Genomic DNA, 19,556 nt, shown 5'->3' on the forward strand with positions numbered 1-19,556 from the left:
GGTCACCTTCACACACAAACTGAGTCCAAACCAGAGTTCAACGAGACGGTGAGAGAGATAGAGCCTGTTAAAAGTGGCATCTACTGGGGAGCCTAACAATACTTTTTGTGCAGTGCAGAAAGTTTCTGGCTGCAGTTCTGGGTGAATATCAGCAGAATATAGGATTACTATTAGTTACAGGTTAGATATTGGGGCATTACACCTATTACTATCAATGAGTTACTGTATTACTGTTGGTTATGAGGGCACTTTGACAGTTACCGATATTACTGTGATTGGTGCAATTTCATTAAGTTACTATTAGTTACTGCTGGAATTAAAGTTTCTCCCACCTCTGGTTCCCATCTGCGAATCCCTCCCCCATCTTTGGTTTCTTCTTTTCCCATCGCTCCCCCAACTTCGATTTCCCCACTTCCTCGCCCTTGGTTTCCCTTCTTTGCCTGCTTGCAGTGGCCTCCTGGTTCTTGGAATTTCTTGCACACCAGCTGCTGCCGCAAAACTACCAGCAAAGATGCTTGACTACAGGGGTCCCAACCTTCATAAGGTAAATACTAGAATATTTGCATATGTCTTGTGTAATCAGACATCACGAGGTCAGATGTCACATGATCAAAACTTTAGGAATACTTTCAACCAGAGTTGGCAACCCTAGTGGAAGAATGTGGACTAACTTTCAATTGATTTGCATGGAGGACTGGTTCATAAATTCATATTTGAAATATATAGTTACTGAATCAGGCTCTATCTCATTAACTATAATTGTAAAGCTGTAAACTTCAATTGCACAGTAAAAGTAAGGTTGCCAACCCTCCTGGATTGTCTTGGAGTCTCTGGGAATTAAAGACTAATCTCTTAGATATTCCTCCGAACAATCTAGGAGAAAAATATTGGGGCATTAAATTTAATTTTCTTTTAACACTCGTTTATTAGTTATAAAAATAGTACAGATGGGGAAAATGGCTGTTTGACTAACCGTTACCGATTGGATGAATCTTGACTAAGAGTTTGTTCATTTCCCAATTGGTGGGGGAAGGCAGTGCTGCGGGATGGTGTCGAGCCACCAATGGTGGGGCGGGGCATTTGGAGTTTAAGTGATGAAATATTCTACAATAGATCCAATCAGAGTAAAATTGCTGATTAGCGCGCAGAGAAAACTATCCCACCCTCCCCAGCACTGGAGTTCCACCTCCTTGGGGGGGGGGGGCTCGAAGGATCACGTGTCTCCAACGACGTCACACTAGGTAACCGAGTCGGAGTGAAAGTTCACGTGTCGCGTCTTAGCAACGGTGCTGCCAGCGGGCGGTGAGCGGGAGCAGCAGCAGCAGCAGCAGAGGCAGCTATCGCCGCGCCACAGAGGCCGAAGGAGAGCTCAGAGCAGGCCTCCGGTGGGCAAAATTAGACGAATAAACCAACAATGCTGGATACGATACAGTGCGCGATCGTGGAAATTGGTAGAAACTGTTTTCTAACTCTTTCCAACCTTTCGGATGACGGTAAAGATCTGCTCAGTAACATTTAATTGAACTGATTGTTCCCTCTGTACCTCGCTCATACTTTACTGGCACCAGTTTGGGGAATCGTTTAATTATTGTCTTTGAAACGAATTAATTTTCCTAATTGGTGTGAGTTGCACATCATCGGAGTGCTTGTTTTATACTCGCAATATTATGGGTCGGATGATCTCTCGAGACATTCAGCTGCCTTTACTAGTCAACTTGTTTTACTGTTTACTTTATCCCGGCTTGTTTTCCCCTCAGACATTGTGACCATTTGGGCTAATGTTGCTGCTTTCGTGGATCGCCACATGTCCCTCCAGAAGGTAAAGAGCTCGCTGCGCCTGAGAAAGCAGACACTGAAGTCGCTGAATCAATGGGGAAACAAGCCAGACAGTAAAATTGCATCTCTGAAGGGAAGGTTTTCGTTAGTCAGAAGAATTAATATGGAAAAACTGATATTTAATACATCGATTTATATTTCCCTCCGAATACGACAAAGTATTTTTGTTGGTTAAAGTAAAATTTGCAATGTTAACTAGGAATGCTTTTATAATACGCCAATACATGTTCGAAATCAGTAAAACATCAGCAAACGAAGGAACTTTAACAATATTTATTTTTTAAAAACTGTGTTAACGATCAGTAATAATAACCTGTTTAAGATTACACATTTGTTTTGTGTCATGTTTCCTGAATTTCAGGGAGTACATATCTCTGGATTGGGGACTTTTACTTTCTCACAGCAAAGATTGGATGTCGGACATAGATTAATTTTAATTCAGAGGCCAGTATTCGTGATGTCTGAAAAATATGTGCAGATCCATGGATTATCACGCGCAAAACAACACGTATCTGGTAATAAGTTATCTTAATGTATCATTTAATCAAATGTATATCAAAGCATATGTATTGTAGAATTGTAAAATAATGAATTAGGTTGTGGTCAGTGATGCAGCAGAATTTATGCAGGAACTTTAAAAGGTGGCAAGACATTTTATCAGGTGAACCAATGCAGAGGAAATGTGATTTTCATCATAGCACTGTACATTTACTACTTTTGTATTAATTTTCATTTAAAAAAGATAACATTCAAAAAGCACACTATATATCCATGATGATACAGCAACACGAAGATCCCGTGGTGACCAGCATTAAGCATTTGCAATGGACTTTTAAAAGTAACCTGTTTCAATACTACCACCCCTAGTTCAAGACCCCTTTTCTTCTTAGGACATACTGAATTGTTCATAACAGCTATTGTTTAAAATTAACTTTACATTTGAAGAAAGAATTTTTGTTCAGCTTTCTTTATGGAATTGTTGTAGACAAATTCTAGCCTCCATTCAGCACCTCCTTGAAGTAACATTTCCTACATCACAACAGTGACTACACTTCAAAAGTAATTAGTTGGCTTTAAAGCGCTTTATGACGTCATGGGGTTGTGAAAGCTGCTATATAAATGCATATTCTTTCTTTTATTCTTTCTCTTTTTTAACTTTCCTTCCTTCCTTCTGATGACGTGGCTGAAACTTGGAATATTGGACATTCAGCTGGTGTGGGATTCCCCTATATCATCTTTAGAGTATCAACATGCTGTGCCACATTTCTGTTGATTTGTTAGGAATTTAAAAATTGTTTTCACAATAAATATTTTCTTCGTATGAAGTTGTGACTTGGCTGACCAAAGTTTTAGATCTTAACCAATTAAATGTTAATAGGGACTTTTAAAATGGGAATTAAAGTCTGGGCAGTAGTTTTAGTTCAAGGTAATCTTCAATTTTATAAAGGAAGCAAATATAGTTGATTTTTTTTTTAAATGGTAATTTTAATATCGGCATGGGTAGCCTCGAGTCCAGTTTCCCTGCCTGCTGAACGGCTACATGATATCACCAACTAGGGAGTGCCGTAGAGTGCCACTATTGGAAACAACAGAGCAGTGACTTCAGATCAGCCTGAAAGTTTATCTAAGTCTGTGGGACCCCAGGAAATAGTACTACTGGCTGAGATGCTGAATACCCAGTTGGCAGCGTGAATTTCTTTATTCCCAAGACTTTGGACTCGCCCGAGAGCCAATCCTAAGTTATGGCGCCCCCTGTTTCCAATGGAGCCACTCTAGGATACACAGCAATGTTTCCATGTGAGCAGCATAGTGGGGAGGGGAGCTGCCTCAATGATCTCTGTGAAAGCAACAAAATTGATCATTAAAACTGTCAAAACAGATTTTACATTTTTTCCCCCCTAAAATAGGGAACACTTTGTATAAACAATACTAACCCTAGATTCTGAAGTGACGATATGAAGGAGATATTTTACTTGAGTAGCAATATCAATTACGTATTTCACCAGAGTGTCAATATAAATTGGATATAATAAAAGACATAATTACTGTATGATAAAAGTTTGTTTCCCTTTACCTTTCAGATTCATGCTGGCAGCCTCTTCACAGTGATTCACTGTGACTTCAAACTGCAGTGCCTAACCGTTATGTTTTTTGTGATCAGAATTTGAAAAAGGAATTACATTTAAGCATGCAATAGGCTAGAGTTCCTTTACATTTCTGTAAGAGCGCCACAATATGTCATATTATTGAATCTCACTGACCTCTAGATCTCTGGCTCGAGTTCAGGGTCATCAACATTTTAAAATAATTTCAGAGTTACTTCCACAATTTTATTCAAGGTATAAAAGGAAAAAAAGACTTTAGAATGATTTTTTAATGTAATTTTCTCCGCCCCTTCAATTTTCTCCTCCTCTTGCATCAGCCTGCAGTACCTTAACCTAGTGGGCATTCTTCTTCATGTGCAAACCTGGACAGTGAGTATCAGGAGGCTATATGATTGCTGGGGAGCACAAGATCGAGCTTAGCCACGTCACTCAGCGTGAACATGCATGCAATTTCCAGTAGGTGCTATTCAATAACAGTAAAGAACAGAAACTCAATTTTTGGTTGTTACTTAAAACATATTGAAAAATCGCACTGAAAATATTACAGCAATTGCCTATTACAGTATTAGGCTGTTACCTGTTGACACCTTAATTGCCTTTATCATGGCAGAATTTGTGACGAGAGGTCACAGAATAGCAAAGAAATCCATTGATGTAGTTCTCTGTTTCCATTTTTATAATTTATTTTTCTGTAGGTGACATACCTATTGTTGAACTGAACTTTACATTCCTGGCTCTGGAGAGCCCTTATGATCGGGATACAGTTGAAGGATGTGTCAAAGAGACTCTGCAGATCATGTATCGTTATGTCGCCTGTAACCGTAATGTGCATTTCACATTCAAAGATATTGGTGTGCTGACTATACGAAATAACAAGGTCAAAATGAAGTTTTTTAGAGAATTTCTTAATGCTATGGATGGTAGTGGAAGTTTAGTGAAAGTCCTTTCAAATGTAAGTACAATAAATGTTTTGGAAAATCAAAATACATTAAAGGGAAACTATGTGATTGATCAATTTTAGTTGCTCTGAAGTGAAGAATAAAAAACAAATGCAACCTACAGCGAGATATTTTTAAAACTGGCATGTTTATCAGCTTGATGTCAATGATTTGGAGTATGGTACGTGCATAAAACAAAGTGTGAGACAAAAGTAATAGTTTTATGAAAATAGTACTGTATATACATGGGGATCTTTTTCATTTTCCTTATGTGGTGCTTATTAAGGTAAGGGATGGCACTCCTGGGGAATAGGACACTTTTTCACTTTTGCCCACTGTGTCAACATCAAGTGTCCTGTTGTCAGGCACAGTAAAAGCTAGGCCGAAGGTAAATTATGTTTGCACTAGCCTAACATTGCACCTAACTAATCCTCAGATGAGTTTTTTATGATGCAGTGTGATTTTTTAATATCTAGTACCATTCTATTTCATAGTGCTTTTATTTTTTTCTCTCTCGCCCTCTCCCTGGCTGCAGCTTTTTATTGGTACTGCACCTGCAGGTGATGCCTTGAAGGTCCTATTAGGTGACTCATTAAGTAAAGTGAGATTCCTGCTAACTTTACGTGACTATCAATCACCTCATGCTCATCTGTTTATTTGAATCTTCACTGAAATTCTTAATATTCACCAGTGGTAAAGGATTTTTAAAAAATGTCTATTATTTCAACTGTTATCTTGTCGTCTTCTCTGCGGCCCTGCTGTCTATCCAACCCCCCCAAAAAATTATCAACCTATTTTATTTTTATGATTGCCCTAATTGAATTACAGTCCCGCAGCATTTAGCCCTGACAGCCCGCCGCATTGTGGCCCAATGGCTATGCCACAACATTTTGGCGATTGGACCCCTTGCTCTTCAGCAGGTCAATTCACCTACAACCCACGGTGTAGCAATTTGTGCCTCCCCCCCCTTAGCAGTATTTAGTTGAATAGACCCTCTCCCCCAGAAGAGCAGCACTGTGGTGCAAGGGGGCTTCTGCCCAAGCCTCTGGCATTGAGCAGCATTTTTAGATTATGACTGGATATTCTGCAACCTTCCCAATGCTCCCGCCCCCCACTGAGCATATTTCCTGGCTTCCCTCCTTTCTCCCGGAACCCTTCCCTCTTCTCTCATTCCCCACCTTGGTCCAATTATCCCCCCAACGTTGCTTGACCTGACTACTGCACTTGGTCTTAGCTCCCTGTGTGCAATGCCTTTGTTAAATGTTGTCACACTTTTGCGTCATCTTTTTTCCTATTGTAAAATTTCTACGTCCACATTTGTAATGAAAAACGCTTGTATACAATTGTCATGTTGATTGCACAATCATTGGGTACCTGTGGAGGAAGTTTCTGAAATTTCTTTGAGAGATATGACACGACCTTGTTTTTTCCTAGGGCTGTTGAAGGTACTATTAAGCTTCATGTTAAACATTTAGCTTTTTAAAAATATTATTTTTTAAAACTTTAATGCCGCATATATTAATTGTGTTTGAAATTTAAATATTTCTGGTTTAGGGCAGCTCTCCGGTTGTCCCACTTTCCACATAGTGTTTCTCCACAGACTCCCACGATGCCTAAAGCTACCCTCTGCCCTGCTGCTGATCATTTTGCACCCATTATCCTGGGCCTACAAGTGGTGTCAGCTCCACTCCTCCAATCTGATCCCTTTTGCTCTAGCTGCCCTCAGAATTCATGTGCCCAAGATATCAGCCGGCTTGTAGAGAATCAGAGGACGGCCAGGATAGGTAAGCACAGGTCGTTCTCCCCACCAAGAAATTGGATGGTTTACAGCAGAAGGTAGGAAGACGGCCAAGATTAATCAGGAGACTCTAGGCCTGTGACCTGCAAAGATATCTGATGGCTTGCAACGGAGGACGGCTGGGAGCAATGAAGAGGTGTTTGGTCAGACCCGTGAAGATATCAGAAAATGCTGGAAACACTCAGCAGGTCAGGCAGCATCTGGAGAGAGAAAGGTAGGGTTAAAGTTTCAGGTCAATAACCTTTCTTCAGAACCAGAAGATGTTACAAATGAACCGCTTATTAAGAGGAACTGAGCCGGAGAAAAAAATGAATAGTCTATGATTAGGTGATGACAGGAAATGATAGAGATGCTGATCCAGCATAAAAGTCTATCAAGCCACAGTTATTTGCATCTTAGATGTGATGCAGAATGCAAATGAAAGAATTCAACATATTGGCACCTCTGCCATTTAAATAGCAGGAGGAAATACTCATACTGAAGTTCTGGCATGAGCATTGAGATGATGCTGATGAAGGCTTGATTGCATATGTGGTGAGAATGGATGAGAATCTACTCCTAAAACAGATTTATTATGGCTGAGTAAAAGAGGCAAATGTAAAAGAGATGGCCAGTACAATGGTTCAAGGGGACATTCAAGCTGTGCAATGGAGGTCTGCGAATGCATTACCACTCACTAGTTGGGCAGCATTCTGCTTTTACAAATGAATGGCACACTTTGAAAGTCAGTAGCTATAGGAAAGTTCAACTGAAAGCTCAACCTGCTAGTGATGGCTACTATAGTTACAAATACTGGGCAGTTTCTGTGCACTCATTGCCTTCCGAACAATCTACAATAACACATACAATGGGAGAATGCAAACATGAGCATGACCTGAGATTTCTATCGCCATCTTTGTCAACATCAATATGACAGCACTCCCTATTGACCATATTTCAACACAAAACGCATTCAATCTCACAAGTGGAATACAAACGTGCTGAAAGACAGAATCAATTTGCCTGTCAGGAAAGTCAGGTTTGACGATTAACCTATTTTGGTACAGTGCGCAGGGAATCTCTTACTATTAAGCTATGGTCAGGCATTGAATTCTGGCTGGAACAGTCAAAGACAGTAATGCAGTAAATGGTAATGTCAGGTTTTCCATTCTTTCATTGCTTGCAAATTCTAGCGTCTCTAATGATGACAAAGGAACAACAAAATAGGTATCTACCTGACATGGTGTTTATAGGCAGCAATTAACATGTTCAGTAACTGTAGAGCAGCAGTAAAAATGAATACAATGATGAACTATATTGCTAAATCAGTAAAGTTAGGTGATGTCATGCTACAAAAGCACTAATAGTACTGTGGCCAATTATGATGACTGGAAACATTAATAGCTTGGAGGTAGTGCAGAGGAGAACTACATGACTTATCCTTGGTGTCAGAGGATTGAGTTCTGAGGGAAAGCTGGAGAAATTTGGGTTCTTTAGTCAAGAAAGGAAGCAACCGAGAAGAAATTACAATAGACGTATGCAAGGTAATAAACAAAAGGTAAATGTCGAGGGCTACTTCATGGAAACCTCGACAGGACAAGAAGACATGGGTTCAAATAAAGAAAAAACTTGCATTTATATAGCCCTTTATCATGTCTTCAGGAGTCCCAAAGTACTTCACAGCCAATGAATTACTTCTGAAGTGTTGTCACTGTTGTATAGGAAAACTGGTGAAAGGCAAATTTCGGACTGTAGGAAGTTCTCCTTTACGCAAAATGTGGAGTGGACATCCGTGTAGGGTAGTGAAGTCATTTCAAAGACAGATGAATAGTGTGGAGGAGCTTTGGGAAATAGAAGGGAAAACTAGGTTTTTCTAGATGAGCCAAATGGCACTCCTCACCTGTATGTGATGTTATGATGGCTTTTTAATGCTTTTTTAAAGCCCCCAGCTATCGCATGTTACTGCCTAAGAGGAAACTAGCAAACAAAGATTATACAATTTCCATGTTAATGTGTAATGTTTATAATGATTTGTAGGGGTTACAATATATAATCTATAATGCATTTATATGTTTCGAATGTAAAAAGTGCCAGTTCTCGGTAGCTGCCCTCCACGGTCTATTTGTCACCCTGCTGGTAGACCTTCCACGACCCCTGCAGTTGCCATCTGCCCTGCTCTGAATTTGAGTGCTTCACCTGATGCCTGGACTTACCTTGACATCCTGCTCCCACTGTCCTGCTTCTCCAAGTAGTGACAACATTCACTTCCTCTGATCTGGTCGCTATCTCTCCTGCATCTTCTGCCCTCAGTTTACCAGCAAACTTATCCGTTGGCTTGGGGATGGTGGGGAATCAGAGGACACGTTGGGAAGAGAATACACAGGCGGGGCTGCCAAATAGCAAGCAGTAGGTTCAAGTTTGTTGTTAGATCTGTTTAAGGTATTATATGTGCCCTGATATACACACTCGCCCCAAATTTTAACTTCGGGCATATTTTGGGTGGATGGGTGGCGAGGTGAGTTGGAAACATCTGCTGCTTTAGAAATAAGGCCCGGGCTATTTAACTCCTGGGCCTTATTTAAATCCTGCTGGCCGACTTCCCACCTGGAATGCTGTGGAAAATCACGCGGCCTGGAGGCTGCTCGCTGACACAAAGTAAGTGGCAAGATCGGATTCTGTCAGGTCCCGCGGAGGTCTGGAGTTCAGGAAGGGGGCGTAATCCGTGACAGGGGAAGTCTAAGCTTTCCTTATGTGGCCCGGAGAAGCATTCCTGCTCCTTCTAGCCTCACAAAGGAAAGAAAACATTTAACCTTTTTCTGATAGAATCGGCACCCAACATACACATGTAAAGAAGGACTCCGACGGCTTTGGGTAGGCGTCCTTGCTACTTGCTCGGGAGAGCAGGTTAAGATCCCAGATGGCAGGATCCTGGCGGCTTTTCGGTGGGTAAGTAACCTGGGGGATTTTAACTGCCTACCGCCTGCTTTCCATTGGGTGGGTGGGTTTAAAATCGCCCCCATTGTCTAATTATATAATGGGATCTATAACGCACATATTGTATATATGTTTTCTCCAATACATAATCATATAGAATTCTCATATATTTATTTGAGTTATCTATTTATATGTAAATATATTTGAAGAGGGGTTCTCAGTTATAAATTGATATGGAGGCTGTCAAATGCCAACCGCTTAATCTGCTGTCTGACTTTACACTGCCTTCCTCTCTACCGATTTTGCTGGCTCTTCGCCTAACCTTCCTTTTTCTTCATCGATCCCTATTGTCTTTCTCCCAGCAACCTGAACCTTCCCCAACTAGCCCTTTAACTCCATGGCCACATTTTCATTTATTTTTTTCTTCATCGTTCTAGCTCACTACTGCTGTGCCTTTTCAGCCGCGCCACTCACTCTTGGCTGCTTCATGTCTCGCACCTGCTAAAAAAAAAATTCCTCCAGACGCTCCTGCGCCCTTGTCCTTGTTTTTCCTGTCTGTCCCTGCCTCGTTGGATCTACCCAGTACCGCTTCAACCCGTTACCTGCAGAAATAAACTACTGCAATAAGATTTATTTTTATTTTTATTCAGTGAAATTATTTATTTATTTATTTTTTTGTATAGAGGCTGCTGAATATCATCACAGCCATTCCATTCCAACTCCCAATTGTACCCTACCAGCTTCATTATGTCCTGCTGTTTTTTTCCATCCTTCTCGAGCATCAGCTTGGCCTCCTCATCTGTATTCAACTCTTCATTAGCCATGAGGATAGAGAAGAATAGTAAGAGAGACTTTTTGGAAGCTGATGTGTAGGCAATAGGGCTGGTGAGGAATTGGACTGTGGAAGAGAGAGCAGGGCCCGAGAGATAAGATTTTGGAAAAGAATTGGAAAACAGCATTGGGTAGAAGCGGTGTCAGGAATGGAGCTAGAGAGCAGAAGGTCTGGCTAACATTTATCTCTTAACCAATACCACCAAAAACAAATTAATTGGTCATTTATTTTTTTGGTGTTTGTGGGACTTGCTGTGCACAAATTGGCTGTTGTGTGTGCCTACAAAACAATAGTAATGCCACTACAAAAGTAATTCATTGGCTGTAAAGGGCTTTGAGGACATGAAAGGCACTATATAAATGCATGTTCTTTTCTTTTTTTCCTATCTCTCTGCTCGTATATCTTTTTAGCAATGTCATCCCATATCTTTCTAGTAGTGTCCTCCCCAAATTTCATCATGCACAGCTTGTTCCCACAATCTCTTTCCTATTTCCCCTGATCTCTGTCCCTTTTCTCCCACTGATGTCCTTATCACCTGCCCATCTCGTTGTCCCCAAAAATGTGGCTAAAGGCCTTGGGACCCTAATATATTTATTTTCCCCCACTCTTTCCCCCCCCCCCCCCCCCGCCAAGCTGTTCTAATGTTTATCCCTCTCTTTTCTCAGTGTCTGTCTGCAGCAATGTCCTGCCCCATCTCTGTTCTAGGTTTTCTTATTATTGGCCCTGTGTTTCCCCCAGTATGTATATTCCTGTCTTGCTCCCTCCCCCATGTCTCTATGCAGCATGCTGCCTCAACTCTATCACCCAAGTTTCTCCTGTCTTTCCTCCCCATCGGAGTATCTGTCCCCCACCATATCTCTCTCTTCTCTTTTTCTGTCTGTATACCTTGCCACCTGTCTCTCCCAGGTTTTCTTTGACCCATTTCAGTTGTGTTTCCCCTATCTCTGTATCCATATATCGGTTGCCCCCATCTATATCTGCAACAGTGTCTTCAGCCATCTTTTTTTCTTTGACAAGGCTTGAAAAAAATTTAGGCAGATTGGCTGGTGTGATTCTGGTTGTGAAGATGCCCAAAAAGCTGAAGGGAATAAAGAAATTGGCTGTCTCAGTTTGAGGAGTGGGCAGAACATCTAAATGCTCTAGAGCAGGTGAAGAGATCCAGGACCGGACACTGACAGCACAGCAAACAGTCTGGAAGTCTGCAAGACCTGCTTGCGGGTGTAGAAAGTGATGGTTCTATAGGGGAGCGGGCTGTCAAAACAGGGTAATTTTTAATAATTTATACTTGCATGATATAAAGGTAATAAACACTTTTACTTTTAATTTTTAAAACTTTAACATATTTAATAGTTACCTTCGGAAACTTAGGAGTAAAGGGCCCCTGCACTGGGGTTCTGCTGGACTCCAGTGGGAGTCTGGAGGAACCCACCGGAAAATGGCAGAGATCTGGTTGTATTAGGTTCTCGCTATTTCTGCAACTTTCTGGTCAGCTTTTTATGGGACAGAAGCTCCAACTGTTTCTTGCGAGTATAATTAAGTCACGGAGCTGAGCCAGGATTGAGGACTCCCATCTGGAGTACTTCGCTCAGCTTTGGGCACTGAACCTCAGGGAAGATATATTGGTCTTGGTATTGGTGCAATGCAGATTAACCAGAATGATACCAGGGATTAAAACGATTAAATTATGAGGACAGGTTGCATTAATTTGGATTGTAGTCCCTTAAGTTTAGACGGTTGATGGGCGATCTAATCGAAGTCTTTAAATGATATAGGGATTCAGTAGGGTCAACACAGAGACTATTTCCTCTGCTGGAGAAATCCAAAACAAGAGGACATAATCTTAAAATTAGATCTAGGCCAGTTAGGAGTGAAATCTGTAAGTATTTTTTCATTCAAAGAGTAGTGGAAATCTGGAATTCTCTTCCCCCAAAATGTTGGGGATGCTGGGTCAATAAAAATTTTCAAGACAGATTGATAGCTATCTGTTAGGTAAAGCTATCAAAGGATATGGATCAACGGCAATTAGAGTTTGAGGTACAGATCAGCCATGATCGAATTGAATGGCGGAACAGGCTCGAGGGGCTAAACGGCTTACTCTTGACCCTATGCTTCTATGATTCAGCATAGGACTCAAGGCAGGTAGGCCGAGTCAGATGAGGCATACCAGCCTCCAAATGGGTGCAAGTGACCCCACATCAGGGTCAACTTGCTTAGTCAGGGAGCTCAGGGGTCTTGACAACACTCTTCCCTGGATTTTCCAACTGCATGGGCAGCCAGGTACCAGAGAAGCACCTATAGTGGCACAGGTGCCTGCTGGCCCCATGTAAATTAGTTGTCCATCCGCTGACCCTGAAACTCTAGTGGGGTCAGTGCTAGAAGTGCCAGCAGGGCGTAATCCTGACCTAATTGCTGGGATCAGGGCCCATGGATTTTGCAATGGAATTCTTAGAGAAAGTTCAGAAACTCATTCCACATGTTAACTGGTAGCCAGGTTGTGCATTTAGTGTGTTAAGTTTGCTTAGGCGAAACCCAATATAAATGTAGACATAGAAATTTATGATGGTCAAAAGTTACATAAAAATGTGACAAAAACATGACAACAGGAAGTCGTGATGCATACTGGAAGTGTGTAGATGTAAAATTTTTAATATAGATAGCTGTATGCTAATCCATGTTAAAGACAGAAGGCACTGAAGAAACAACAGTTAAGTGAGATTTAGGTGCACAGGTTCTTTAAGATCAGCTTGTTAACTGGATTTGATTTTCCTTCCTTTTGAATAACGGAACAATATTTTTATACTGCGAGCAGAGGAGTGGTACCCATTAATCTTGAAGGGGTTGGTGGAAAAAAATTGTTGCATTCACATGGTTTCCAACACTCATCCTTAGTTCCAATGTGACTGATCCCATTTCAGGAGTCCAACCTGGGTGCAACCTTGATATGCCAGTACAATATGATAACTTGTGCTCATTGATGATCTAATGGAGAGTCACGTTATGGAAGAAGGCAGAGGGTGTTTATTTTTGTATACCCTTTAGGGGGTCTAAAGATTCAAATATTGTTGCGGTAACCTCTATTATCGATGTTGACTATTTCCATGGCCATTTCTCTTAGGTACATTAGCAGGGCTTTTAGGTCCATTATACCGATTTCATAGTTCCAAACCAGTTTCTCTTTATGGTGTTCCTCCCAAATATTTACGCTCCTGAGATTTTATATCTCTGTTTGCATAGTATAAATGGCCCTTATCAAATTTTTATTAGTTTTTTGATCTCCATCAACAGATCTCTAATATCAACTGTATTTTTTTAATGCTTGAGACCTAGCTCTATCCTTTGTTGTCTTACAGGGATGACCTAGGTAGTGACTTAGACAGCAGTGCAGTGTAAGGCTCTTGATGATGCAATGTTCTTTGGGCTGTGGAATGGTCCTGTGTGAGGCGGTCTGATATGAGAGCTGGTGGTCTGCCCATGGGGAAGAATCTGCTTTCATTATTGTCAGCCTTTTGGGAAAGACCCTTACAGTGGTAGCTTTATTTCCCTATGAGGTGTTTCCGAGGTAGCATTGCTTGCACTGTGTTGGGGTTCAGAAGGGAGAGGTTGCTGGTGGCATTGCTGCTGATACTTACTTGAGTGCTAGGAGTTGAGGAGCATTGTTAGGGTACAGAGCAGTGGTCCCATTGCAGGTGCTATCATATTAAAGTTGATAATGCTGGCAATCTACTGGAGTCCAGATTAGCAAGATAGTTGGGACACTAGCGTGAATCTGCTGTCTGATTTACTGAAAGGGAGAATACTGTACTCATCTTATTTGTTGTGTTTAATGCAGCCTGGAGCTATCAGGGAGCTGGGACAGGAAACCAAGATCTTTCAGGGACCTGAATGGCTGGAAGGAACACCACAGGAGGGTGAAAAATCCCTCAGAAAGCTGAATGGGATGGAATAGTACCACAGGAAGAAAGACTATACATTAGGAAGCAGAATGGAAGGGAACAACACCGTAGGAGGAGGGAGCACTTCTGGGAGGAGTAGAGCAGGGAAGAAAATGAGAGGTGTTTGGAAAGCACTTCTGGCAAGAGGCTGTCTGCATGGAGTGCCTTTAATGAGCAGAATTGCTGAGAGGGAAACCTGAAAGGGATGGGAGTAGGGTGACTTTTTAGTATTTAGTTAATCACATAAACATGGGGAAGATTGTCATTGTCACTGCCTGGAGGGTAATCTGGAGGAGTGGATCATCCACCCTTTATAGAACCTGCCTGATTTTCATTCCATTGATATCAATGTAATGATTTTAGGTGGGATCTATAAAAGAATAGACGATCCCTCCACCAGATTACCATCCAGCTGGTGAAGAGGAAAATCTACCCCATAGTTCCAGGGAAAGAAGAATTGTGAAATTGTCTCAGTTCACAAAATAGTTTTCAGATATAAAAATGATTGAGAACTGATGTCTTAAATTTGTGTGACTATAAGATGCATTTGTAAATAAAAACAATTCTGATTAAGTTGTATTTTAGTATGGTTATATGAAAGACTAGGGTAGAAATTCCTTCACGCCCTGCCCATTTTTAGAGTGCAAATTCAGCATTGGACTTACAAATTTTGCAATCAGACATTCTACGCTGGAAGTGCGCACAAAAAGTGGCCGCTGCCATATTGGTAAAGGTGGACATTAGGTGGCTGCTGGCCTCATTAAAATATGTTAATGGGGTCCTGCGCTTGAATTAGGACCTCTTTACGAAATTGGTGCCTGGGAGCCTTTCATTTGTGCTTCCTTCTACCCCTCGACCCAAACATGGCACCAATACTGGGGAAGCTGGCTGAAGCAGTGCTATGTAAAGGGCTTCCCCACCTCTATTAAGGTAAGTCGCTGGAAAGTCATTTTTCATTACTGAGGATTTTTGAAGCCATTTTTCTTGGCTGTTTTAGCAGTAGTTCAGAGCAGTTGGACTGTTGATTGCAGCTGCACTGTTTGATTACAATGGCTGCAGGAGGTTTAGAAAAAATGGGAATGTTGCTAGGATTACCAGTGAGGCTGCTACAGATGCAGCAGCAGCATGGCAACAAAATCCTGTAGAGGGTCAAAGAAGACAGTGAAGGAGGCAAGGGCCAAGGTGCTGTTACACTATGCGGGTCTGACGGATGCCCTCTGCAAGGACAGAGCAATACATCACCTTGCTCATAGAGGTTGTTAATCAGGAGGAGAGAGCTCTCTGATTTGCCCACATCACTGGATTTCCCCAGGTGCACGGTCTTATTGACTGTACGCATGTTGCCCTGCCTTCTCCCCATCATGAACCAGCCATGTTTTATAACAGGAAGGGGTTCCACTCTTTGAATGTTCAGCTGGTGTGTGACCACAGGCTGGGGCTTTTTTCTCTAGAAAAGAGAAGACTGAGACATGACCTGATAGAGGTTTTTAAAATTATTAAGCGGTTCGATAGAGAAAATGTTTCCACTTTTGGGGAAGTCCAAAACTAAAGGCCATAAATATAAGATAGTCGCTAATAAATGCAATTTAGAAAATCAGGTGAAACTTCGTAACTCAGAGTGGTGAAAATGTGGAACTCGCTGCCACATGGAGTGGTTGAAGCAAATAGCTTAGATGGATTTAAGGGGAAGCTGGATTAGTACATGAAGGAGAAAAGAATAGAAGGATATTTTGATAGGCTGAGATGAAGTAAGGTGGGTGGAGGCTCGAGTGGAGCATAAACACTGGCATAAACCTGTGCTGTTAAATTCTATGTAATGAATAATGCAAGTCTGTGCACGGTATCCTGGCAATGCTCATGATGCTTTCGTACTGTGACAGTCCTCAATTCCCCCCTGCCTTCGAGCCAGACCAGCAGGCGTCAGGCTGGCTTCTTGAAGGTAGTGTATATCTCCTCTATACCTGGCTCATGATTTCTGGCAGGAACCCAGGCACAGATGCAGAGCACCGATACAATGACAGTCACATAAGAACAAGAGCTCTCATTGAGCAAACCATAGGCGTCCTCAGACAAAGGTTCCAGTGCCAGTGCTGATCCAGTAGAGTCCTGCAGTATAGCCCAGAGCTGATTTGAGGATGTACACATCAAGATCGAATAGTGGTGCTGGTGTGTGAAAGGTGGCATAGGTGTGAGAAGGTGAAGGTTGTACTAGTGAGGAGTGTAGGAGGTGGAGTGAAATGTGCTACAGTGAATGGAGGAGAGTGCTGGTACTCGAGGAAGGGTGATGAATACTGAGACTTCAGATAGTACAGAGTTATACTGAGAATGATGCAAGATCAAAGTTAGGAGTCTTACCTTCGCAATCCTGGTCAGGTCATTAAACTTCTTCCTACATTAGAGCCAGGTCCATGGGGTGATGTTTCTGGCATTGACACCCTCCGCCACCTGTGCCCATTGCTGCTGAACAGCTTGGGATAATTTCCTTCCGTTGGTGGGAAGAGGACGTCCCTCCTCCTGCCGATCTCCTCTACCGGGATCACCATTGCAGTGTCAGAAAAGCAAGAGGCCCTTGCAGTATCTGTTTCTCCTGCCATATCTTTAGCTACCTTCAGGTTGCCCACAGCCAAAGTGCACCTCCGCTTCAAGAAGTGCAGGCTGCCTTTAAATAGAGAGGAACGCCAGAAATTCAAGACCTCGATTATATAAACTGCTAATCAACAGCGGGAATATTTAATTATAATGAAGGCCCCCAACTAATATATCAATGTTGTCCTGCTCATGTGATCAGGTTCCCGCTGCCGGCGTCACTGTAATTCTCTGGCTGAAAACGGGCCCACACAAATTTCTACCCCACACTAAGACAAGTTATAAAGGATCATTTTAACGTTTGGAAAACTCTGGGCAGTTTGTGCCTGAATTTCCAATAGATGTTACTGGCGAATAAGGCTCCTTGCAACCGGTGAAATTACCTTTACAATGTTTTTAGAGCAGCATAAAACACAACATTGCGATAATTTGTTTAGAAATTTGGTTATTTTTGCATCCTGTCTATTTCTTTTATTAGGATCAAAATTAATGACAAATTGCCAGCCAAACTGATGGTGAAAAAAAATTGTTCATATCGATAATATGCTGCATTTATGTTATTTCAGTTGATAATGAGTATTTTGATTTTGGTTTAGAGTTTGCCAGCTATGACAATGGAACATATTCCATATGCCCTATTATTGAACATTTTATTTGCGAGCTTAAAGAGAAACAGAAAATAAAGTCTACTCCCATTAATTTCATAGTATCATAGTAGGTACAGCACAGGAGGTGGTCATTTGGCCCATCGTGCCTGTGCCGGTTCTTTGAAAGGGCCAACCAATTAGTCCCATTCTCCATAGCCCTATATATTTTTTCCCTTCAAGTATTTATTCAATTCTCTTTTGAAAGTTACTATTGAATCTGTTTCCACCAGCCTTTCAGGCAGTGCATTTCAGATCATTACAACTCGCTGCGTTAAAAAAATGTTTCCTCATGTTGCCTCTGGCTCTTTTGCTGATCTCCTTAAATCTGTGGCCTCTGGTTACTGACCCTTTTGCCACTGGAAACAGTTTCTCCTTATTTACTCTATCAAAACCATTCATGATTTTGAACACCTCTATCAAATCTCCCCTTAACTTTCTCTACTCAATGGAGAACAACCCCAGCTTCTCCAGTCTCTCCACTTAACTGAAGTCCCTCATCCCTGGTACCATTCTAGTAAATCTCTTCTGCACCCTCTCTAAAGCCTTGACACCACTTGCCTGGATGAGTGCAGCTCCAACAACACTCAAGAAGCTCAACACCAACCAGGACAAAGCAGCCCACTTGATTGACACCCCATCCACCACCCTAAACATTCACTCCCTTCACCACCGGCGCACCGCGGCTGCAGTGTGTACCATCTACAGGGTGCACTGCAGCAACTCGCCAAGGCTTTATCGACAGCACCTCCCAAACCCGTGACCTTTAGAAGGATAAGGACAGCAGGCACATGGGAACAACACCACTTGCACGTCCCCCTCCAAGTCACACACCGTCCTGACTTGGAAATATATCGCCGTTCCTTCATTGTCGCTGGATCAAAATCCTGGATCTCCCTATCTAAAAGCACTGTGGGAGAACCTTCACCACACGGACTGCAGTGGTTCAAGAAGGCGGCTCACCACCACCTTCTCAAGGGCAATTGGTGATGGGCAATAAATGCTGGCCTTGCCAGCGACGCCCACATCCCATGAAGGAATAAAAAAAAACACCCTTCCTAAAGTGTTGTGCCCAGAAATAAACACAATACTCCAGCTGAGGCCTAACCAGTGTTTTATAAAGATTAAGCATAACTTCCTTGCTTTTGTACTGTAAGCCTTTGTTAATAAAGCCCAGGATCCCATATGCACTTTTAACAGCCTTCTCAACTTATCCTGCCACCTTCAAAGATTTCTGTATGTGTCACACCAGGTCTCTCTGTTCCTGCACCCCCTTTAAAATTGCACCATTTAATTTATATTGTGTCTCCTCATTCTTCTAACCAAAATGCATCACTTCACACTTTTCTGCATTACATTTCATCTGCCATGTGTCTGCCCATTTCACCAGTCTGCCTATGTCCTCCTGAAGTCTGTTACTATCCACCAAATTATTTACTACATTTCTGAGCTTAGTGTCATCTGCAAACTTTGAAATTATACCCTCTATATCTAAGTCCAGGTCATTAATATATATCAAAAAAAGCAATTTGAAATAGCTTAATTTAAATTACGGAGTAATTTGAATTTGTTCTGCAAAAAAACAACTTTGAATTAACAGAAATATTCTGAAGGTGTAAATACGTATAGAGAAAATGTAAAATGTAGCACATTCTTTGGAACCTCTTCAAAAAGAAATGGTGAATGAACAATACAACACACAAATTGATCATCAGTTGTGATAATGTAGTAGATTAATTTTATGTCTATAACTTGTTCCACAATTAATACACATTTTTCTCTCCTATCAGAGACCCGGGACTGCAGACTCAGTAAAGTCAATGAAAGATGTGCGTGCAATTCGGCCTGCTACAACCAACGCTGTTCTGTTTCCCAGGTAAGAATCCTTACACCTATCTAAAAACTCTTCCTGAGAAGAAGAAAAACCAAATATAAAGCTACTGTTCCTACCTGAGTGCTTTATTAATTTTAT

At 41.7% G+C, this 19,556-nt stretch overlaps 1 protein-coding gene across 3 annotated transcripts in view; it reads left to right on the top strand.

Moving 5' to 3' along the window:
• Positions 1-1,308: 1,308 nt before the first annotated feature.
• The window catches only part of LOC137322994 (coiled-coil domain-containing protein 81-like), an 80,902-nt gene continuing 62,654 nt past the window's right edge, over positions 1,309-19,556 (top strand). The window contains exons 1-5 of one of the 3 annotated variants that reach the window (XM_067986314.1): positions 1,309-1,493; positions 1,758-1,819; positions 2,198-2,351; positions 4,637-4,893; positions 19,375-19,460. In XM_067986314.1, the coding sequence (XP_067842415.1) occupies positions 1,415-1,493; positions 1,758-1,819; positions 2,198-2,351; positions 4,637-4,893; positions 19,375-19,460 (638 nt within the window). In that variant the 5' untranslated portion in view covers positions 1,309-1,414. The other 2 variants (XM_067986316.1, XM_067986315.1) reach the window with 2 other exon arrangements.

Source organism: Heptranchias perlo, chromosome 6 (assembly GCF_035084215.1).
Source record: "Heptranchias perlo isolate sHepPer1 chromosome 6, sHepPer1.hap1, whole genome shotgun sequence".
In the NCBI taxonomy this organism is placed as follows: Eukaryota; Metazoa; Chordata; class Chondrichthyes; order Hexanchiformes; family Hexanchidae; genus Heptranchias; species Heptranchias perlo.